Source organism: Linepithema humile, chromosome 7 (genome assembly GCF_040581485.1).
Source record: "Linepithema humile isolate Giens D197 chromosome 7, Lhum_UNIL_v1.0, whole genome shotgun sequence".
NCBI classification, from domain to species: Eukaryota; Metazoa; Arthropoda; class Insecta; order Hymenoptera; family Formicidae; genus Linepithema; species Linepithema humile.
This window is the reverse complement of record NC_090134.1, coordinates 6172695-6196649: the sequence shown is the minus strand read 5'-3', so window position 1 is coordinate 6196649 and position 23955 is coordinate 6172695. Positions and strand designations below refer to the sequence as shown.

At 42.5% G+C, this 23955-nt stretch overlaps 2 protein-coding genes across 10 annotated transcripts in view; one reads left to right on the top strand and one right to left on the bottom strand.

Annotated features, from left to right (window-relative positions):
* Doa (Darkener of apricot) overlaps positions 1 to 13057 on the top strand; it is a 25889-nt gene extending 12832 nt beyond the window's left edge. For 5 of the 7 annotated variants that reach the window (XM_012360453.2, XM_067359758.1, XM_012360451.2 and 2 more), the window contains 8 exons: positions 7840 to 7918; positions 9476 to 9542; positions 10082 to 10195; positions 10402 to 10492; positions 10583 to 10753; positions 10847 to 10991; positions 11080 to 11330; positions 11594 to 13057. In XM_012360453.2, the coding sequence (XP_012215876.2) occupies positions 7840 to 7918; positions 9476 to 9542; positions 10082 to 10195; positions 10402 to 10492; positions 10583 to 10753; positions 10847 to 10991; positions 11080 to 11330; positions 11594 to 11806 (1131 nt within the window). In that variant the 3' untranslated portion in view covers positions 11807 to 13057. Of the gene's footprint in view, positions 1 to 1483; positions 5549 to 7839; positions 7919 to 9475; positions 9543 to 10081; positions 10196 to 10401; positions 10493 to 10582; positions 10754 to 10846; positions 10992 to 11079; positions 11331 to 11593 lie in introns of those variants that run through there. The other 2 variants (XM_012360449.2, XM_012360450.2) reach the window with 2 other exon arrangements.
* Positions 13048 to 23955, bottom strand: Men (Malic enzyme). Of its 3 annotated transcripts, XM_012360464.2 has the most exons (9): positions 23591 to 23955; positions 23474 to 23524; positions 20333 to 20489; positions 15385 to 15543; positions 14903 to 15265; positions 14423 to 14734; positions 13985 to 14353; positions 13563 to 13857; positions 13048 to 13467 (listed from the first exon to the last, which is right to left on the bottom strand). In XM_012360464.2, exons 1-9 carry the CDS (start codon positions 23650 to 23652, stop codon positions 13352 to 13354), a joined length of 1884 nt encoding a protein of 627 aa, XP_012215887.1. In that variant the 5' UTR covers positions 23653 to 23955; the 3' UTR covers positions 13048 to 13351. The 3 variants fall into 3 exon arrangements, with proteins under 3 accessions (XP_012215887.1, XP_012215888.1, XP_012215886.1); XM_012360465.2 differs by lacking the exons at positions 23474 to 23524; positions 23591 to 23955 and adding an exon at positions 22916 to 23054; XM_012360463.2 differs by lacking the exons at positions 23474 to 23524; positions 23591 to 23955 and adding an exon at positions 21983 to 22139.

Genomic DNA, 23955 nt, shown 5'->3' with positions numbered 1-23955 from the left:
ACGTTTTTTCACATGTTTTTCGCATTTCTTACCACTTTTATTGCATATCAGATTTTTATGCTGTTTGTCGAATGATGCAAGAACTTTACGAAGCGATTGAATCAATTTTATCATCACGAATGATGCCGCTATAAAATTTCACAATAAACCAAGCTTCTATGTATAGTGCGTGCTGCTTGGGGAAGAGATTAGACTAGGTTTCGTGTACTTCTTCTATTGCATATCAAGTTTCGAAGCAAACGATAATAATCTGTGCGAAATGGAACAAGCGCGAAAACAATCTGCGAAGAGTTTAGTTTCCGAGTTGGCTTTTGATAACGCAATCCAGCCTCCTCGATGCATTAAGCGTCCGAACTAGTTCTTATGCTACTTATCGAGCTTCGATGCGTGGCGGAGAGACCCTCGATGATGATCGATACGTGGAAGCGTGAAGACGAGCAGATTACACAGAGGGAGAGGAGTTAGCGCATCGGCGCGCTCCACCAAGCGAGAACAGTCTCTGGAGAAACTCGTGGCGCAACGGGCACGCCGGGTGTACACCCGGAGCCGAATGCCGATGATTCTTCTTTCTTACTCGACGCCGGCTATTTTCGACCGGCGACTATTTTCGAGGGGGACTCGTCACGCAGTTTCGCCGCGGTTTTAGTGCGAGTTTGCGCCAGATGGCCAACGCAACGTCGCCGCCGTCGCGCGTCGTCGTCGTCGTCGTCGGGGAACGTTGTGCCGGCAAGCAGGTCGATCCGTTGAAAACTGATAGCTTTCACGTTGCCGGTTCGCCAGCAAGTTCGGATTCGAGACAATCAAATCTAACTTGGCGCGTCTTTCGACCTGCTTTCATATCTAAGCGCCACTTTTCGATCAAGTTGTCAATATCGAAAGTATTTTCGCATTTCTAGATCGAATGAAATTTCGACCGTTCTTTCGGATTTCAAAAGTGCAAAAATTACGAATTGTTCTACGGAGAATTGTTGCTCCAACTTTGAATACGAGACGTTCGAGTATCCCGTGAGTCGAATGTCGATTCCGTTTCTTCGTCGCGCGAAACCTGGTGGCACGGCCGGCGACCCAGAATTGTTCAACCTGGATTTAGAAATACGCGCGTTGCAGTTGGCAAGATGTGCTCGTGAGACGCGACGCGTGGTGTATAGGTGTGTCTGAGCTGAAACCATATCGTGTCCCGTGCGCGCCGTCAATCTGGATCCTGGAAGCTGGACCGCGCTCGGCGGCGGCGGCGGCGGCCTGGCCGACGGTGGTCCACCGCCGGCCGCGTCGTCGTCGTCGTCGTCGTCCTTTCAAACAATCGCGAGTCAGGAATTGCGTCTGCTGATGCCGGGAAGCGTTCCCTGGTTGCCGCGGCACGACTGGGACGCGTGGTTGCAGCGCAACGTCACCGAGACTACCAGGGAGTTCGGCACTAAACTCGACGTCACGCCCGAAACTAACGATACATCGACCTCCGAGGTAGCACCAAGCATCGAGATCCTCGTACAGCATCACGGCATTCCATGATTATATGCTTCCCCGAGTGCGTGTGGTTGTACATGCGCGTTGCTCGTGCTCGTTTTTTGCACTTGTTTGCTTAAGACCCAATCTCCAACCCAATCTTTTCCTTATGCATGGAAGAGGAATCGAGGCCGATTTTGTATCATGAAAATTCACAGTCAGAAAAACAGTCGAAATATTTGAGAAAGTAGCTGTGACCAATTTGAACCTAGGTTCAGCTCTTTCAAACTTTAAATATTATTGTTTATTAGTTTCGATGTTAAAAAATTGTAAGTTTATTACTGAAAATACTTCGGACAGCTTTAAAGAAACACAAACAAATTATATCTCTCTCGATGAAGGGGGTTTACATGCAGAACGTACGTGTAAATTTCTGTTGGCCATTCGCCATGTAGCAGCAGCAACGCCGACACGATGCGAGCCTGCCGAGCTTGTGGTTAGCCGGCCAGGACTTTAACATTTAAACGCGGCGTGCGGACGACGAGTTGATCTTCCCTACAAATGACGATCATGGCGCACGCGTTTCAGACTACCGGTTTATATTTGGCATAGCCCGTTCTCTCTCTCTCTCTCTCGAAGACGACGACGACGCAACTTGGAGAACGAAACAAATCGCTCCAGCGCGGCGCCTGCCTCCCTCCATCATCCTCTCTGTTTTTAACTTGATAGCGCGGCCTAACCTTGGTCAATATTTTCGCAGGGTAGAGAGCGGAAGAGACACGCGTAACTTTTCATAGCTCGGATCGGTGTTGGCGCTTCCGCTTATCGCGACGCGAATGATTCGGTAGGAGGATTCCTCGCGATACGATGGCGTATGATTCACTAAGTGAAATTCTCGTGGCGATAACAATGATCTGTTGGCTAACATTTAGACTCTTCTTACTGCTCCGCTATCTCGATTGTTATCAATCTTCTGTGATTAGTATTATATTTGCCTTCACTCTCGACGTTATTTGTATAACGAGAGAATTTCGATCGAAATTTTGTTCAAGATTACTTATTATCTGAACAGCTATGTTAGATGATATTTAATTTGTTTATTTTTATTCCAATAAAACGAACGTATCTATACGTATCTATATTTTTAAATAGGCTGATTTCTGACTCGAGCCAAATTAATCAGTTAGCTCGCCAGAAAATATTTTGGTGATGATTCCGAAACCGAAGTGGTATTTGTGGGCGAACAAACTGCGTCATTATTTTGTAAACTGCGTGTATTTATACTGATACTCGGATTTAAAATTTGCGACAGGACGATATCTTCGACTTGACAACCTTGGAAGATCAACTCGAACTTTATTAATAGTATTAGAGTCCACAAATTTGTCTACCAATCTGTTAATCAAGTGCTTTTGATTTTAGCTAGACTTCACACTAAGCTTTTAATATTTCATGAATTATCGGCAGGATTTTCAATACTTAATTTACATGAAAATTTTGACCGGTTTTGACTATTTTTAAATTAGATTACACAAATTTATTCGAGGATATTTTTTTTATTAGTAAATATCATTGTTTAATATTAATAATTAATTATATATTGCGTTAAATATGATGTGCATATTCTATTACAACAAATTATCGTGATATAGTGTATTTTTAATTTGTAAACTGATAAAGATATTAGCGTTGCTTTTACAGTTTTTCTTTAGATAATCTTCAGAAAGCTCTTATCTTGTTATATTTAAAGCGAGCAAACGCAAAATCCCGAAAAAATTTCTCAAAAAAGAATTCATACAGATACATAATTCAATTAATTACAGTACTAATTACAGTAATTGTATAGCTTCTTCCCGCCTCAGGCAGTATCTAATTGTATATCATTTTTTCTCATTGTTTCTTATTTTTTGCGGATAGGATTTTCCGCTCCGCGCTAAAGCAAACACAACGGCGTTCTTTCATCTCAATATCATCTATTAAAAAAGGTGCCAACATTGTTAACTGAGTGACCAATATTGGGCCGCGCAGCAAGACCTACTCTACATCGAATTGGCGTCGCGGCCGTTTCGCAATTTCTATGTGTGTCAAGGTACGAGAGCGACGCGGTGCGCGTGAAAACGCGCGGCGCCATACGCTCGTCGATGCGTTTTCCCGTGACGCCGCGCGTCCGCGAGGAGGTCTCTTCGTGGACCAGGAAGCACGGCGCGGCGTAGCTTGATGTCGATACGCCGCGCGTGCGGAACTTTGCCGCGTTCCGAATAAGCGCGAGACAATTTACGTAATACGGCGATGATCCCTCCTCCCTTTCGCTCTTCACCTGTCTCTCCTCTTCTCTCCGCCTGCACTTCTTCTCTCTTCGCTTCCTCTATTTCTATTCGCGCGTCTCTCTTTCGCCGTGCGAGTTACGCGCTAATCAGCCTCTCTCTCTTCGCTCTCGCTCCGCTTCTGATCGCTCTCGAAGAGTCGGTTTCGTGAGTGGAGGACGAATCGTTCTCGTCGGAGCGGGCTCACCACCGCTTCTTGGTATTTTTAGTGCGAGAGAGTATTTGGCGGGGCGTACCGAGTCTCGCCTCCTCCTCGTCGTCGTTGTGGTTGTCGTCGTCGTCGTCGTCGTCGTCGTTGTCGTTGTCGTCTTCGTGAACGGCCGACGTCGTCGCCGTCGTCGTCTCTCTTGACCGTCGTCGTGGTCATAGTTTAGTGTCTTCCTCGACGGCGTTCCTCTCGCGCGTCCATCTCGGCGTACTCGCGCCCTTCCGTAGTGATGTACCTGCGTAGAAAACTGTTTCGTCAGCCTCGGTGTCTTCATCTACGATTGCTCCCGCGGCCTCTCTCTTCGCACGACTCGGCTGAAGTCGAGGCTCGGGCATGTCGCGCTGAAGTCGCCTCGCAAGATCCAACGGAACGAGCTTGAGGACTCGTCGATTTTCTTAACCCGGAAACTTGGGGGGTTTCGTAAGCTTCGCGATTCGGTGGCAATTTCAAGCTGTTCCAGATGTTTATATTCGCGCCGCGCGACACAATGTCGAACTCTCGACAGGGCTCGACCTCACGACGGAGTCGTTACGCGCGCGCGTCCACCACGACGAGCGTGACGCAACTGCTGAGCGACTCCTGCACGAGTCTCCTGCAGAAGCTGACCACGCGGGTACGCGGGGCATCCGCGCTCAACGATCGCGGTGCCGCAACCGCGAGACGAACGCCCGACACGAGCCGATTGGGTAGCACGCGGAGTCGCCTGGAGGACAAGTACAGCACGATTCTGGACAAGTACTCCGGCAAGCGGCAGGCCGACGACTCGCAGGAACGAGGCGCTCGCGGTTACACGCGGCGACAGGAGCGCGATCACAGCTATTATCATCGGGAGGACAGCCCGTTCGTGCGGGACGACAAGACTCTCGAGCCATCGATGACCCGCAGCGTCATCAAGAGTCCCACCAGCGTCCTTCTCAGCGAGAAGGCTTACCCGTATGTGAGCTCCGCGATAAGCAAGGAATCCAGGCGCGAAAAGACGCCCGCCTACGGCCGCATGGACCGGCAGATTCTACTCAACTCGGACGCTTATCGCCGCTACGGTAGACACAAGTCTGGACACGCGGAAACGCGCAGTCGTAAAGTGAGGCTGCGTCGGAACGGCAAGAGCGAGCAGCTGGAGACCGCTCACTCGACGTCCCTCAGGCTGTCTCGGCCGATTAAGATCGATCCGTCGACGTACGCGGACCGGAAGGATATCGCGGTCGACCCGGACAGGACACCGATCGCCAACACGGAGAGCTTCAACGACCAGGTCGTCGGCCAGAACGTCGCTCGGAACTCGCGCGACGCGCTAGCCGACGATGCGGACGATCCGACGATCTCTGATCGTGCGGCCAAACGCAAAGAGATTCAGAGTCTGATTCTAAAGTACGCTGCCATGGAGGACACCTACAGCCAGCTGGCGTCCGGCGGCGGACAGGTGAACGCGCATCCCAGTACGACCGATCTCATCGCCAGCAAGTATAAGAAAAGCAGCCATCGTAATCAGCAGAAAGACAACCCGTCGAGGGGCACGGTAGCCTCCTCGGGCGCGAGTGCGATTAACGAGGTGGACGCGATCCACGGCGCGATTGTAAGTTGTCGAGCCGCGGCTCCTCCTCTCCGCGCTCGCGAAAGCGGCGTCGTTTTAAGCAGAGCGTGTCCGTTGTCTTGTCTCTTCTTCCCTGGCCGCGCGTATGCGTGTGGTTTGTGTATCTGTGTGCGAGAAGTCGCGCAGCTCGGTGTTGAACTCCTTCCTTCGCTCATTCCGGCACCTCCTCCCCGCGCAGAACACACTCGCGCTGTCTGATGTCACGCGGGCGGAGTTCGTCCGCGCTAATCGCCGAAAAGTCCATTAACCGTAGTGTGTAGTTTATCGCCGCCTCTCGCTCTCTTTGATAAGCTAAACTCCGCACGTCTGCCAAATGTTTGCCGTGAGAGTACCTCGAGCTACCTTATCGACGACCCGCGAGTGTAACATTGTCAGTTCCTCGGGGATTGAGAGTCACGTTCCATACCTAAGATATACACTTACGATATGGATGCTGTTTGTGTTTACGCTAAGGCTCGATTCGGTTATCTGGCTTGAAAATATATCGAAAGTATTTACTGATACATTGATTAAATAGTTAAAGCTGGCACGTGATAGAGAATTCGAATAGACCTCGGCACGATATCCGATTTGTATCCAAAGATAATAACAGTTTGTCCGAAATTGTGCACCCATTTTGATGCTGATCGCCAATGGAATACGAAAGAGTACGCGGCGCTGCTTCTCTTTTTCTGTTTTACCGTATATAGAAATGACAAAATAGTAGCGATTGACGATCCAAAACGACGATCGGCTCGCGTTGGTATATTCTCGATAAGGTAGGGTCGAAAAAGAGAAAAAGAAAAAAAAGACACGCCGATCGGGTTAAATCGCTGTGCAAATCGCTCGCGACGGTCATGTTTCATGAGGATCGAGAGAGATTTGATCGATCATCATGGTGCAACCGTTCGCGTGAACACGTAAGTACTTGTGACGAGTTTAAGCAAGCAATTAACAAAGTTTATTTAACAAAGCTACCTCTCTCCGAACGTGTTAGATAAAAGGTTAACGTGTTACGAGCACTTCGAAGAAGCTGTCCGGTCGTCCATAAATTTTTCTTTTCTTTTTTTTTTTTTTTAATTCTATTTTTTATTTATTTGTCCTTCGCCGAGATTGGGATCCGGGTAAATGGAGAACAATTCGTTGTATTATTCGTAAAAAAAAAAAAAAAAAAAAAAAAATCGCTGAAACCAAATACAGTAGAGACGCATGCAATATGTATACATATATATATATTGTTCATAAAATCATTGCCATGTAGCCTTGCCGCGGTTTGTACATATACATAACGCACATGATTCTCTCTCTGCTTTTTCTCTATCTGCCTACGTTTTAGAATGTGAATTCATGGTCGTTTCGTATCGTATATGAAGGGCTCTAAGTTCGTAGGGCCGACTGCGCGGCTTTTTGAGACGGCTCCTTCAAGGCACGCATATACCAGGTCTAACACGAGTACATTAACGAGTAATAGGCGAGCGAGATAAAAACTAAAAAGAAAGAAAAAAAGAAAAACGGATAAGTAATTTAAAAATAAGAAAACGCTGCGGCGAAAAGGTAACGCAAAAAAGATAAAATAAAGAAAAGCATAATAATAATTAAAAAAAATAATAAATAAATTAAAAAAAAAAGAATACATAGTATGCGCTTTGTGCCGAATGGTAAATTCGTAACCGCAACTTTCTGACTTGGCAAACCATTTTGCCCTCTCCCCTTTCTCTCTGATTGTTGGGTTACCATCTCCGTTGTAATGGAATGGAATGGAACGGAAACGGATATGGCACACACGGATTGGTCTCACACACTCTATGGTCGACCGGGCGCTCGGATCGGGTTGGCATCTCACTCTCGATGATGACGATGACGGTGACGATGTTATCCTACCCTCCTACCCCCACCGACACACTCGTACGTTCGTCCACGTGCTTACACACGTCCTCTGCCGCGTGTTACACGGGTCCTCGCCGACTCGCGGCGGCGGCGGCGGCGGCGGCGGCGGCGGCGGCGGCGGCGGCGGTGGTGGTGATGGACGGTGACGGATGACACGATGTGATGACTCGGTTGACACGGCTGCCGTCTCACCTGGGAGCCCCTACCCTCCCCCCCCCATATCGTCATGCTGTCACGTGGACTGCCATGGGATGCGGAATCGGCGGATCATCGTCCACGGCCACTCTCTGCGGGATACACGCATCCACTTCGACGACATACCGAATTGGAACAACGCGAACCGGGATACCGTATTGGGGTCCAACTCTTGGCCAACGCGCCGATACCGATACCGCCGGCCCAAATAGAGCCCACGACCGCCCTCCGTCGAGGACGACGAAGACGGCCACCTTGTATACCAATCCGGCGACATCCTGGCAAATAGATGTTCGTGAATACGTGAATACACTCATTGTAGTAGATTTAAGCAAGCCTCAGGTCGATTAATTGATCGATCGGTTATCTACGGTATCTGCCCATACTCTCTGTCTCTCTTCCTCTATCTTTCTTTTTCTTTCTCTTCTTTCTACTTCTCTCTTGCTCTCTTTCTCTTTTACTCTCTTTCTTTCACTCTTTCACTTCTCCCTGCCTAAAATTTATAGGCATTATATATATATATATGAAACAATATCTACACCACGACAAGAGTAACAATTCACGCGTTAATCACACTATCGATGTGTTCATGTTCTCACTGAGCCCCGCTGTTCAGTGTACACGTACGCGCATCTATACTATATACATATATATGTATGGAAACCACTTACTCGTGCAATACATTTGTTAGACACGTTAAGCGCGATTCCCTGTCTAGATCGAGAGATTATTCTTCCCATCGATCTTTTCGGACACTGAGACTTTTTTCATCGCGCGCTGATTCCGCGAACACGCGAAAAGCAACAAACAAAAAAAAAGTAGCAGTCACTTCCTGTCTGTCTGCCTTATGTATGATTATTTAATTTCAGAAAGATATAAGTAACATATATAGTCACCACGAGTCTCAACAGCACGTAAAAGGAAACCCGTCAGACCCGACGACGACGTTTATCGGGAAGCCGGCGCAAAAGCTTCTTTTTTTTTTCTCCATCGCGAACCGAGTCGCATCCCCCTCGCGAGATCCCCGCGCGGATGCGCGAGGGTGGCGCGGGAGACAACAGAGAGTCGGAGGAAGGGAGCAGAGACGATAACGAAAGACGGCGAAAGCCCGCTTGCGCTATCTCCTCGATATGTCCTCCTCGGGATGATGTGTTCCACGCTCTTATTACCTGCGCGCGAGGACGTCTGGCATTTACTGTCCCGCCCGCGTACTCTTGTTTTCAATCTTCGCGTCTTGTTCTCTTTAATTCATCGCCTACGCGTCGCTTAAACGACGAAACAAGAAGAAGAAGGAGGAGGAGGAGGAGTGCTCCACCTCCGATCGACAGTAAATGCCACGTCCGGCGCGCTCGTACATATAGTTAGGCTGTATACCCGTTTAGGGCCTTTTTATAGGAGAGCAACAGTATCCGATCGATATCTCGTTTCACTCCACGATACCGTTCTTCATTTATTCGTTATTCCGTTCACCATAAACCGCGCGCGCGCGTGTTATACATGCGATAAACGGCGATAACACGACCGGCCGAACGCCCACGCGGAAGAGTCTCGCCCGCGTTTCTTCGTTCTTTTCTCCCCCCCTCTTCCTATCGTTTTTTCTTTTTTTTTTCTCTTTTTTTTTTTTTTATTAACCTTTCGAGCGCGACGGTTCTCCTTGAGCGGGCCTTTCTTTTCCCCTTTTATCTAAAAGAGAGCGACGAGAGCGGACTGGGGGGGCACTCGCTTGAAGGTGAGCGAGAGGGTGCCCCCGGATCGTCGCCGCCCCGGTCGGTCAACGCAGGCGAGCACTCTCCGTCGGGTCGCGCGGCTCGTATCCGCTGGACATTTACCCCGATTTTTGCATTGCAGATAAAGTACTGGCCACCCTAGGAGAGGGTACTTTTGGAAAAGTTGTCAAGGTTAAGGACTTACAAATGTAAGTGTCAGCTCACATAAGTAGGTATTGGTAATTTACCTTGCGTCTCGCGCATCGGTTTTTTACACTCTCTCTTCACATCGTACATCTCTATTTATTTATTTCTCTCTCTCTCTCGCGCGCGCGCGCGCGTGGGCGCGCTCGCCACCGTGTCGGATATCTCTCTTCCCTCGGCGTCATCGTCGTTTTGCGGTTGAGGAAAATCCTAAATGCGCGCGTTACGACGACTCGCAACCGGTGTGTGCTTTCGGGCGGCGAGAGAGAGCAGAAATAGCCATCCCGGCACTGTCACAAAATGACGCGCGAGTGGTCGCAATAATAGGATGGCCTTGCACTTTGTTTTACGCGGCCGGGCACGTTTCACGACGGCCGCGAATTAGATCTGTTTAGCGGAATAGCGAAATCACTGCGAAACGATCGCACGCACGCGCGCGCTTAAATAATTTTCCAAGTACCGCGCTTTAATCTCGCCGCTGGATTTCGACCGACGAGATATCCGATACCGGGGAAATCATGATTTCCGTATGAAAACATTGCAGGGATCATGTTATGGCTCTGAAGATTATTAAGAACGTGGAGAAGTACAGGGAGGCAGCGAAGTTGGAGATAAACGCTCTTGAGAAGATCGCCGCTAAGGACCCGGAAGGCCAGCAGTTAGTGTCTTATCCAGTTTTATTTCTTCTCTAACTCTTATACAATTGCGCGATAAAGTTACGTAACTATTCGGCTTCTTCGATCTATTCGAATCCACAAGAATTCTTTTTCTATTGCAACTTAATTTATATCTTAATTGTAATGTGGAATAAACTGAGGCTTAATGAAAGGGTTAGATAGCTAATCAAACGTCGTTCCGTTCTAGCTTGTGCGTGAAGATGCTTGATTGGTTCAATTATCACGGACATATGTGCATCGCGTTCGAAATGCTCGGCTTGAGCGTCTTCGACTTTTTGGTACGTACAGCTGCACGCCAGATGACTGTATATCTATCAACTTAGCTCAACTAACATCAATCCGATGCTGACGACGACTTATTTTTGCAGAGGGATAACAATTACCAGCCTTATCCATTGGAACACGTTAGGCACATGGGCTATCAGCTTTGCTACGCCGTGAAATTTCTACATGACAACAAGCTGACGCACACAGATCTGAAGCCGGAGAATATCTTGTTCGTCGACTCGGACTACGACAGTACATATAACAATAAAAAGGTGTGCTGCCGTCGTGATATCGACAATTACTACATTGCCAAACTTTGATTCGGTATACAGGATAAGTTTCCGTTCTAAAGTGTTTTAAAAAAGATCTTCCTTTTCAAGCGGAGGGACACGAGACGCGTGAAACGAACCGACATCAGACTCATCGACTTCGGTAGCGCCACTTTCGATCACGAGCATCACAGTACGATCGTTAGCACAAGACACTATAGAGCGCCCGAAGTAATTTTAGGTGAGTGCTTAAAATACTTAAGCGCGGTCGGACGCGCGTCGTTATATCATTATCGTCACCGTTGTGCTGTTGTGTTTTCTGCGTGCAGAGCTCGGCTGGTCGCAGCCATGCGACGTTTGGTCCATCGGCTGCATTCTGTTCGAGCTATACCTGGGCATCACGTTATTCCAAACGCACGATAATCGCGAGCACCTGGCTATGATGGAGCGCATACTTGGCACGATACCGCATCGCATGGCTCGCAAGACTAAGACCAAGTACTTCTACCACGGCAAACTGGACTGGGACGACAAGAGCTCGGCCGGTAGATACGTGCGAGACAATTGCAAGCCGTTGCACGTTAGTATTTCAATTCTTTCGACTTCGATTAAGCCCGTATCAAACTACTCGTTCAGGTCTCGCATTGTATTTAAATAATTCTTTTATACTGAAAATGATATTTTTTGGAACGAAAGAACGCGACGCAAAATGTTAACGAGAAGACGAATATTGAAAATATCCAATTGAAAATCGAACGGTTTTCAACCAATGCATAATTTCATACGAGCTTTGAAATTCGCGATTTTGCAAAGCAATTAACATTCTCATATATCTGTTTGCAGCGTTATATGCTCTCCGATGACGAAGAACATCGTCAGTTGTTCGATCTCGTTCAGAGAATGTTGGAATATGAACCCTCGCAACGCGTTACTCTGAAGGACGCACTGACACATCCATTTTTCGACGCGCTGCCAGCGTCCCAGAGATTACCGGATCCACGGGCAGCCGGCGACTCCCAACAGTCTCACGAACGATCACACTCGCTCTCTCGATGAAGCTAGGAAAGGGACCGACCTCCTTGCTGGACAGACACTCCACTTTCAACGACACTACTGCCCTACGTCTTCGTTCTGATATCATTACTTTTCATGAAAACATGTTTCTCTCGTAGTAGCAACGAGACCCGATGACGTATGGCGAGGCACGAACACCGACATCAAGAAACTGCGCGTGTACATATGAATACTGATAATTGGAATTTTCACGCGACTCGGTTCGCAATGTTATAGAACTCTCGTAACTATACGTACGGAACTACACGTAGGGAAAGCAGTAGTGCGGTGGTGCCGTGGAACTTGGACTAATTCAGGTGCATTCAACGACGAGCAATCAGATTAATTCTTGCTACCGATAAGATCCCTGATTGATAGTTACGTCTGTTTGCTTTTATCGCGATTATCGATCACGAAATGGCTACGAGGTCCCCGTTACTGGCGCGCAATGGCCAGTGTGTCTGCTCAGTGTAGCGTAACAGAGTCCCGCAATTATAAACAATTTTTTAAATGCTCTTCTGTACATTTTGTCCCGTAAATTTATTACCATGTTATTAAGCCGCAAAGGAAAAAACGCGTTTCGAGTAAAGATCAATTTTTGGGTCCGCGGTTTATAATTATCTGTTCGTTATTAAATTGACGACCACGGACGTGTTCTAGCAGTAAGTATCGAGCTAGTGATAAAAAGAATTGTAGTTTTAAAGCGTACACGTCGGTAGAGTTGACAGAAATCGAGAGAAAGCGAGCGAGCGAGCGAGCGAAAGAGGAAGCGTGTGAGTAACGATCACCAATTTATCGTTGTGAATTATATACATCTTAAAACGTAAGAATACATAATTATCTTAGCAAATGTTTCCAACGATTTTTTTTATTCAGATGTGAAATTTAATTTTTCGATACGTTGCAAACGAAGAGCGTGTAACGTATTTGCCGCTTTACTCTATGAGTTTCTCTGGCCTAATGAAATAAAATTTTTGCCGATTCTATACTTCTACGACAATTAAGTTAAATCAAATGTATACCGCATATTACAGAAAGTGGTGTAGTGCACATGCAAAGACCACCGCGGTTCTACTTTTTTTTGTCACAAGCACCCTTGATTTGCACAATTGTATCATCCGTGTAAGTTTTGTTTGATCTTAGTTATACTACATCTACAAGATAAAAATGTTATTACCTGCTGCTCGTGAAACGAGGGTATCTACTTCTACAAAAAAGTGATGTTTCGAGTAGCAATAAATACATTTCTTTCAATTCAGTGTCAATATCTATTTTTTTTTCTATTCAACCAATATGTCGATTTTTACATCGATTTCTTATATGCGTTATAAATTTTCTGTCGCATTTTAATATTTTTTATTTTTTTTTTCTTATAAATTAGGTACATTCGTAAGTGCCTTAAATAAAATAAGCCCGATCAACAGGCTTGAGAGGAATACGAGAAGTGAAATTCGTTTCCAAGAATTCCCGAGAACGCGTTTATGTGCTTTCTTTCCTGGACCCCGATAAAATGTGCGAGATTAAGTCTTCGTCAAATGAATAAAAATATTACAATTTCGGCCATGTGTAAGTCAGAGGTATGGACGATTTATAATTCGTATCATACAGTTGCGCTTTAATGAAACTTTCGCAATCCTTCGGCTGAGGGTAGACACTCGCCAGGCCTGCGGTAAGGAAAATTAAATTAGAATAATTATCTTTTTACATTACGAAATACGCAAAATACTTGGTATTTAAACATTTATAATAATACACTCACAGTTTTCGTAAGCATATTTCATGACCGCGCAAGCTATACTCATCGAGCATTTCTGTATGTCCTCCAACGGCGGATAGAGATTTCCGCTGTCCAAATCGGCTTGCGACACCAAGTCGGAGAGAGCCGTCGCCGCAATAAGGAAGGTCTCTTCGGGAATGGTGCGCATACCGGCGCATATAACGGCCAACGCGATTCCCGGGAAAATGTAACTGTTGTTACCCTGGCCAGGATAGAAAGTCTTGCCGTTATACGTAACAGGTGGGAAAGGTGAGCCACTTGCAAATACGCATCTCCCCTGTGCGATTTAAACAACAGTTGATTAAACAGACGCAGCGAAATTGCACACACATAAATTCGTATTCTAAAAATATTTCAAATTAAAATTTGGGAAACCTCCGATTAGCGCAACCGATTTTTAGTACCTCTGTAGCGATGTATGCTTCCTCAGCAGTGCACTCTGCCTTACTCGTTGGATTGCTGAGAGCGAAAATTACAGGGGTTTCGTTGTTCCGCGCCATCTCCTTCAATATTTCCGTCGTGAAGGCACCTCTGACAGCGGCTGCGCCGATGATGACCGAGGGCTTGGCTGTTTTAACTACGTCCAACAGGGTGTCGATTGGTTCGTCCTCGCGAGCAAAGCGTAATTTGTGTTCCGTCAGTCCACCCTTCGGTCGGTCCTTCACTAACAATCCTTTCGAGTCCACCATCCAAATTTTGCTCTTGGCCTCTTCTTCGCTCACTCCCTCCTTTTGCATCGCCATCACGCATAGCGCCGCGATACCTAACGACGCCTACAAATAGTCCACAATTTACTGAAATTCTCGCATATAACTTAATCACGCCTAAAGCATGATCGCAACCTCTCCGGCGCCTTGAAACACGATCGTATTCTCCGAGAGCTTCGTCTGCGTGACGCGAAGGGACGCCAGCAATCCGGAGACGGCGACGGAGGCGGTGCCCTGAATGTCGTCGTTGAACGTGCAGTAATCATCCCGATACTTCCTAAGCAGCCTAAACGCGTTAGCGTTGCCAAAGTCCTCGAACTGAATTAACGTGTTCGGCCCGTATCGCTTCACGACGGCCTCCATGAATTCGTCCAGGAACTCGTCGTACTCGAGTCCGGTGACACGTTTGTGTCTGTGACCGATGTACAGGGGATCGTCCAATAAAGACTGCAAGAAGAGCATGAAATTCAAATTTCACACGTAAATTTTAATTTTAAAAAATCGACACGAGATTTACGCACATCAAGAAATATATTTCTCAGAGACAGTTCGTTCTATATGTAGCTTCTGTCGATAAACGGCGAAAGTATAATGAAAATGTAACTTATCACACACCTGAGTATTAGTGCCGACGTCCAAAGTGATAGGCAAGCACTGATTAGGCTTGATGCCAGCCAGTGCAGTGTACAGCGACAACTTTCCTACGGGAATGCCCATGCCGTGGGCGCCCAGGTCGCCCAGTCCCAATATCCTCTCGCCGTCCGTGACGACGATCGCCCGTACGTCGTGCTCGGGCCAATTTTTCAGAACGTCATAGACATGCCCTTTGTCGTGGATGCTTATAAAGAGACCGCGCGGCCTGCGATAAACCAGACCGAATTTCTGACACGCCAGACCCACAGTTGGCGTGTACACCAGCGGCATCATTTTACTTACATCTTCTACCAACAAACGGTAGAAGAGCTTCTCGTTTCTGTCCTAAGGAACACAAGACTCTGTGTGAAAAATCAACGTGAGAGAGAACGTGCGGCCTGATCAAGCGGGAGGCGGACTAATTAACGTCCCCGATCAAGCGATAATCGCCCGTGTTCATGTACCAGTAGGCCTATGAGATATATGTATTTCGAGAGATCGTCCGTGTAGCGCTCCAGATTAAGGCGGCAGAGCTCTAGTTGCTCGTCTTGGGTTTTCACAGCCGCCGGCAAGAGACCGTGTACTCCTAGAACTTGTCTCTCCTCGATAGTGAATGCCATGCCCTGTAACGTGATAAGATCGCGTTTATTTTTTATTAATTATTATTTCAAAAAAATCGAAATACAAATACCGGAAGAAAAACCAGCAATTCGGCTTCCAATTTCTATTGACATTGAAATGTATTTAAATTCAATCATTTCTATCTATTTCTATATTTTATTTTTATAAGATACATAAAACATTTGTATATCACGCGCACGTTATCGCTATTTTTTCTCTATTACGAATCATTTTTAATCTCTGGTCAATTAGCAAGGACAGACAAGTGTATTCGATATCATTGATTCTGATAACTTTGACTCCGACCGCAATTAAAAGGATGACACTCAACATTGCTGACTGTGCAATCGTAATGAGAGTGGGTGAAAAGTGATCAGCCGATCATCGTCCCACTTTAATTTTTGCAAATACGTTGATCACGATACGCGGTAAAATCCAATCACGGTGAGATCCGGTGATGGAAGCAACTCGGGTGACACGTATGTATATCAGAAATCACCCTCGGGACTTTTATTTAAACGTGGACTCGTGATCCACATTCGCTGGCAAGGATAACATCGTTATAATGCCGGCGGCAATATAGCTATATCTAATCAAGCTTTTAGATTAAATTAATTGGAATACATGACGTTATGTAAAAATTAAATTAACCCATAAAATTTGAAACAATAAATTATCCATTCATATGCATAAAACATTTATATTTTTTGTTTGTTTTTTGTTTATGAAAAATCCTTGTCGGTTATACAATGATTTATTGAACATCCCATATAACTCTGAATTAAAAACTGTATTTTAAATGCACATTATAAATTCTTAATTTATCACTATACATAAATTACAGCTTAATATACAACGTAGAAAAATTGCGTAACATATATAAAGTGCACTTCTTTATATATTTATATGAACTATGAATAAAGTATTCACTCTCGACTCGGTGACGTAATTGTATTTTACAAGGACACTGCGAATGCTTTTTAAAGCGAATGTAAAACTGTGCCAGATAATGAAATACCAATTAATTAAATAATTGCTGTCAATACGTTATTCCATCATCAAAATTTAAGAAATATTCGCGCTTGCACTTTGGACGCGATCTCCTCATTAACTTAGATTAACATTTATTGCATCAGTTTATCATTAACAGAGTGCACTGCATTACTATAAAATTTTAAAAATTTATGAATTTTAGAATAAACTGCAAATCAATATTGCAAAAATAGAAGCTCGAAGAGAGATAAAACACTATATATAGTTATTATTCACTTACTTAGGATGATTTTTTTCAACATTTTTTTAGGTCACAGTTTAACATCAAGAGAAAAATAAAATTGACAAATTAATCATAAAGAACTTACAATTGCAGAATCGCGCAGAATAACGGGAATGACGTAAAATGAAATAAGAAATATTTCGATTAATAAAATGCCAGTACTCTGAAAGACGTAATTTATGAGGTGATTTTGTTATCCGACCGACTTATCTGACTGCGGTTGATGAACCGCGATAGTTGGCGAAATGATTTCACCTTCGAACGCCGGAAAAGTTCAGCGAGCTGATGTATTATTCGCGCGAATGCTACGTGATAATCAAATCAATTCATTCTGACATCAATAATAATTGAACTGTCTGCAGCGTTTCCTTTGATAACTGCACTTCGCGTTGATCATCCTGCTGTTTTCATAAGAAATTAGCAATGCTATTATTAAAAATATACAGAATAAAAATATACTGATATTCTCTCTGTTCCTTCTATTTATGAGCTCCTTAATCACAATCTATAGATGATCCCTTCTTAGTAATTTAATTAATTACTTGAATCCTTTATGTGCAAAAATATTTGTTAAAAAATTCGAATTATTTAGACATAAAAAATACAAAGAAAGCAACCGAATTCGGGAAGTTTCGCAATTTTTAAACGTCCTGAAATTTTTGGAAAAATATATTGCAATTCTTCTGTGATATATCTATATGTTTGTTATCGATAGCACTGTATTGTCATATCGCGTAGTCATGGAGTGCGAATATGCAATGTGATAACATATCTAGCGTAATGATAGTAGTATCTGCCTTTTTTTTTGTTATATAAGAATGATTTTTCAGAAAAAATAGAACTTAGAGAAATCTTTGTGAGAAAATTAAATTATTTGACAATTCCGAATTCCCTCAAGCTAAGTATTGTCAGGTATAGCAATATTTCAAGCATGCTTTCGAAAGACAATCTTTTTCGAAATATGCGACAGTCAGCAGAGCGAATTGCAATTGGATCTAATTCAACAGACACAGATCAACGTCTGCAATCGAGCCTGTACTTTTCCATTAGGTGGGCCCATTTTTTTTTTACCTGCTAATGTGCACCGTAAAACAAAGACTAATTCTATCTAAAGTTTGTCACTCTTATATGTCATTCAAGCAAAATATTTTATACCATTATTCTTAGGTTTAAAATTAACAATTGAGTGAAACTTTATTAACAAGTTAATTTGTAAAATGTAAATCAGTTAAACAAAAGTTATCATTTTTAAAACTTTCCAAATTTTAGAAATACAACAAATCAAAGGGAAATCAACTCAACTTTTCATATTTCGTCATTTAAAAAAATATATAAAAATATTTGCACAAAATTATTTTCATTTAAAATTTGATTAGTTTTAAAATATGCTTAGAATTTTTTCACGTTACTTAATGTAATAATTTGAATATCTGAGTTATGCTTCTTTGATAAAATACAATTATTGCTGTATATTCGTGCCTAAATGTAAGTCGTAAGTTGATAATACCGAGGTCATATACGACCGTATGCGGGAATATTTTATATCTCAGTATATTTCTAGAAATTCACGATTAATTGTTAATATATTTATGTAAACCTTATATATTTCCTACCATGATAATTGACAACTAACATTATAATTGTATTTCCAGATATTAAATTAACAAGGAGACAAAAATAAATTAAGTGAAGAATCTTAAAATCAATCAGAATTAATTATGTAGATGTTAAAATCCAAATTTCTGTTTCATCAACAAACAATAAATAAGCCTCAAATTATTAAATACAACCACATAAATAAATCTTACGCTAAAATAGAGGCCTAAAATAAAAGTTAAGACGACAATCATTAAGAAAGGAAAGTTAATATTTTGACGAGAATTGAAAAAGAGAAAGTGTGCAGACTTGAGTCATAATAAAACCGTAAAAAATCGGACAAGCAAGAATACCCTTCCATCCAGAGCGAGCAGAGTTTCAGGAACGCGCGGAGTACGATTTCGATCCGGAACGAGGTTCCACCAATCCGTCTCCATTATCTCGGCGCACTATCACGGAACTTTTCTGCGGGATTTTCGCATCCTATGACAAACAACCGACCGTGGAAACGGTTGCCGGGGTTCTTGACTCCCGTGACGGCGGCCCTTCGGCCTGTGTACGGATCGATAGGCCGCCCTATTCTTGCATTCTTGAATATAAAGTGACTTCGTGACCTACCGCAAAGATTACGTATACCCGATGCATTGTAAAACGAGACCAGTCGCCAAGCAGCGTTATAAATAATATAGAACGATCGTAACGAAAAACGCCAGTTTTAAACAAAATTTGATTTTTTTTTTACTTTTCCATGATTTTCTCACAATTTAATTAATTGAAGCTAATTTATAAATTTCGACTATTTTATGAATGGTATCGTGAAAAGCATTTATTAAACTAATTTCTTAGAACCAATGACAATAATGATTAGAATCACTCTTGAATAACTTTCTAAATTGATGATTTAATATTTTACTATCATGTTTAAGTAGCTAAAAAAAGAGACAAACTCTTACTTTTTATAAAAGATTAAAATCTCTATCTTACAGAATATTTAAACGTGACTGAAACTCAATTTCCAGTTAAAGAATTTCAAGTGAAAATTCGAAAACTAAGCCGTACCAGTTTGTAAATAAGCTGCTTGGTGTTTCGAGATTGCGCAAGCGTGGCTCGAAGAACGAGAACTTTGCGAAGTCATTCTGTAATTTGCTGTCGAATGATATTTTAATTTGCCACGCGTAATTGTACGTAGCAAAGTTTAAAAGTTCCAATAAAAATATTTGTAGAACTTTTGTTCAGTATAAATGATTAAAGTGTTACGTATGAATTATTAATTTGCAAATTTCAGTCGAGTGTTTTCTCATCGTATTTCATAAAGATTGTATTAACAACTGATTCATTTTTTCAGGTATGAAATCAAAGTCACAATAAGAAATTCTGTTTAGATCGGCCTGAAATTTTTCAATCCAGAGTAAAACGACTTTGACAGAAATCAGCTGATGTATTCTCACATCTCTATTCTGTACGGCATGGCGTGATCTTAGAAGCTGCGGATTTTAGACGTGCTACGTCACGTTGCCATTTTTCTCTATTTATTTTCTTGAATCAGATCCAAGTATCTGATGAAAGCGTTTCTTTCTATCTCTCTCGGTAGGCTCTATGTGATTAGTCACGCAAATATCGATATTTTAGGACGACATATGCTCATTCGATAGAAATATAAATATCCGTTTATCGCTGATAATAAAAAGATCAAAAGCGTGCTAAAATTAATGTTCTTTATTTCATAAAAATTCGAGTCACTCGTTAGTTTTCTCTACTCGCGGTAAATTTCCACACTGTGTTAACTCACAGCTGGCTTTTAATTGAAAATCAAAATACGTCGATCGCATACAACGATGATACATGTTACGAGTGATTATTTCATTCCGAACGCATGACGAATAACAATTATAGTTTATTGCGTTGTGTATAAAGCCTACCTTGTTCAACTGTGGATCCCGTATGTGGTCGAGGCCACGCAAAAGACCGGCGCATTGCGCGTCGCCGCTTCCTCGTTGGCCCAGCTGATCGCGCTTCAAGCTCGACATGACTGACGTATTGCTCTTGCTGCAGTCTGGCTGACTACTGCTTCGAATCCTGCAAATGAACGTCAGGTTTGAGTACACACACTCACGCACCGCACGGCGGTAGGATAGAGAACGCGATAGTGACGTGATCGCGTCGGTTAGATCAAAGAGTGTGGGGAGAATAAAGAGCACCGCCGTATCTGTTAAAGGCACCTCAGACTGACGCGACCTCAAGCCCCATTGATTTTTTTTTAATTCGTTCAAAAGTTGATCGATACACTTGAAACGGTATTCTGCGCAGAGAGACATTCATTCGTAAATGTTATTTGAAATTAAAGCATGCGCGAATTAATCCGTTCAAAGTTAATAATTTATTCGGATATCGATTTTAACGACAATTCAATTTATACATTGATGTTAATTACATTAGGTATAATTAAAATTATTTACGTTGCAATGTAATGTATTATATATATGTATACTAATTTTTGTAATATTTTTCTTTTGACAATAAAGATCGTTATCGGTAATGAAAATATATAATCGTATGAAATGAGAAGTTTAAAGTTTTGAAGTCTTTCAAAACATATTAATAGATATTGGATTCGTGTTAGCTGCACAGAGCACATGCCTGCAAAGAGGCACGTCTTGACGCACGCGCTTTTATCGCACTATCGTATTGCACACTTGTCATTACATTCAATTGTGAGTAAATATGCAAATAATTGCAAACGTTTTAGAATTTTAAAAACATACTATCGTGACGGGAACAAAGTTCAACGTAGACTGACAACGCTTCCGTTTCGCCTCGACTGGATCAAAGTTTAGCTTACGATTTATATAAATCGTGACTGTGCATTGTTTTCCGGTTAGTTGTAAAATTATTGAAGTATTATATCATACAATATATATATATATACATGTATATGTAGCCACAGGTATAGTTGTTTCTAACACGCATTCCTTTGCATCAACTAGAAAAAAATGTTAATTATGTTGGAAAAAAAACAGGGAAAAATAAGGAATACGGAAGAGAAGTTGAAAAATACTGGAAAAACAAAGGAAAATGTGAAAAACATTTTAAAATTCTAAGACAGATAACGAAAAGAAAAATCGATTATTGGATAGTGTAGTTTCGTATTTTTACAATATCTTATCTGAATACATTGTGAATCGCTATATATACACGCTATATATACACGATATTTCTCTACTATTAATAAAACTGAGTACTATACTTGTTTGTTTGTTGAAATAACATAGATTAAAATGCTTTAATTGAATTTATATGATAATTGAATCGTAAATGCATTAACATTCTCAACAACAATCAATAGCCATCGAAAACGTTCTCTTTAATCGAAGCATCCATATTAATGCAAAAATCAAATTTGTAAATAAATTGCAATTCGCGCAGTCAATTTGTGTAAAAAAACCTCACGCGATGAAGTCGATGTTTCTTCAGCGAAATTCAACAAAAAGCGGATGACGCAAAGCGTTTTACACGTTGCACGCGCGGACAGTGTTCGGCGGGATTCAATTTACACGCAGCAAACGATTTACCTGTCGCTGCACAAAAGCTGTTGCTGACGACAGTTTTCAGGTTCAAGGCTGGCGTAACGCAAGCCGCTCGATCGACGGAGGAAGCCCGTCAAATTGCAGCCGATTGGTTTCAGGAACCGCTTCGAGGACATGCTTTATATAGACTAACGCTTCGCGCGACTGTCTTATCTTCGCCGTCGGCGAGCGTGGCGGGGAAGATGACCGTTTCATATACACGCACATACGTCACGAATTTATTATTGACTTTCCCCTCGGCTTAAAACGCGAAAATGGGAGACAGACTGACTGATACGAAAGAGTGTGTCTCATGCGTGGACACAGTGTGCAAGCTGATTATCTTTGCAATGAGTTATCAGTGCGACACGTAATGCAGACTTAACATCGCATCGATTATGTGATGTTAACTCTGATCTACAATCGTGTCTTCGTCCTTTCATTCTTATTGCGTAAAGGGTGTTATAACACACGTCAAATATTAACATAGAAATGTTAGAAATAAGATATTCTATTATAGATGTTTCGCATTTGATATCCGAATAACACGCGTGTAAAAAAAGATATCTCAAAGTTGTCTGAAAAATATTTGAAAGAAATGTGATATCTTTTAAACACGCGTGTTGTCTAGATAAACTGTAGAATTAGTAAAATTTAATACTAAATAACATAATTTTCAAAATCGTTAAAAAATTAATTATTAGAATTTAATTATTTAGAGTATTTAAAAAACAAGTGTTAAAAAACTAATTATTCACTATCTGCGCTGTAAGGTATTTGCGTCAAATCGATAAAAAATAATTGAATTAATATTACGTGCTGTGCACATTACCAAACTAATTGCCAGTAACAGTTATTGATTTTCAAATAATTACACCTCCTCTAGCAATATATGCAAAGACGTATCTGTAATCAAAAGGACTTTAAACAAGCACTTACATTCTGTTATCTTGGTCTTTAGAATGTTCGTTGCCCATCGCGAAGAGTCGACTGAGACAACCCAAGTGACTAGTCATGAATTACAGCGACCACTTTCCCGAGCTCTTGCCAATAAATTTCATAACTTCCTCACGCTAGTTAAACGTGAGAGATAACGCGGTATTGCTTGCCGAAGCGGTTGCCGATAACGGGAGAGAACATATGATTCTTTAAAAGAAAACAAGTTGATCAGCTTGCTTCTCGCAAAGCAGGTGAAATCGTGTTCTTTTGAGCGAATCACAAGTGCAACTGGCGAACCACCATGAAATCGCCAAGAAAGAGAACGCTGTGCTCACATTCGTGGCACCTTCACTCGAAATTAGCTAATTCCACATTTCAAGGAAAAAACCGGAGGAAGGAATCATGTGTTTGGGGAGACGCCTCGTCTCCTCTTGATGTCTTATCTGATGTTTATAATTTCTTTTATGGATCGCCGCGTGACTCTTATATTATGTCCAATATTGCAACGTGTAATCAGTCGAAGTCTTTGTTCCATTACTTAAAAAGCCATGTACTTACGCGCGTACAAAACGTCCGCTATCAGATGTCCATGTAAAGAAAGACTTCACGCTGCAAGAAAGAAGAAATTTCGTGAGAACTCGATCACATTATCGATTATTATCACGTCTATTTTACCTGAAATAATAGTTTCTCGATTGTATTTTCCAGATCGCAAGCAAACTCCTTCTGACAGGCATTGATAGGTTACGTATTCCTCAAATATCAGTTAATCGATAATCGCTTTCAACAAACAGCAATGTGTGGTGCAAAGAGACAAGATCCTTATGACTCTTATCATTGATCAATGATAAGGTCATGAATGATGGGATACAAGGACTTTTCTATTAATATTAGAATATCCATGAAATGATTACAATTATTGTAAATCCTGGCTAAAAGGAGCGTAATTATTGACACTTATTGCGAAGTTTTCTTCCTGCTTCTGCAATTATTTCTTAATGGCAGAGTGAACATATGGTGAAAATTGTAATTCACTCCGG

Bases quoted from the DNA above. Each gene is read 5' to 3' on its own strand.
- Men (XM_012360463.2), bottom strand. From the start codon at position 22,113: ATGTCCTCGAAGCGGTTCCTGAAACCAATCGGCTGCAATTTGACGGGC. The intron at 15,266-15,384 runs GTACATGAACAC...TGTGTTCCTTAG, and splicing joins TATATCTCATAGGCCTACTG to GACAGAAACGAGAAGCTCTT. The intron at 14,735-14,902 runs GTGTGTGATAAG...CTCTTCTTGCAG, and splicing joins ACGTCGGCACTAATACTCAG to TCTTTATTGGACGATCCCCT.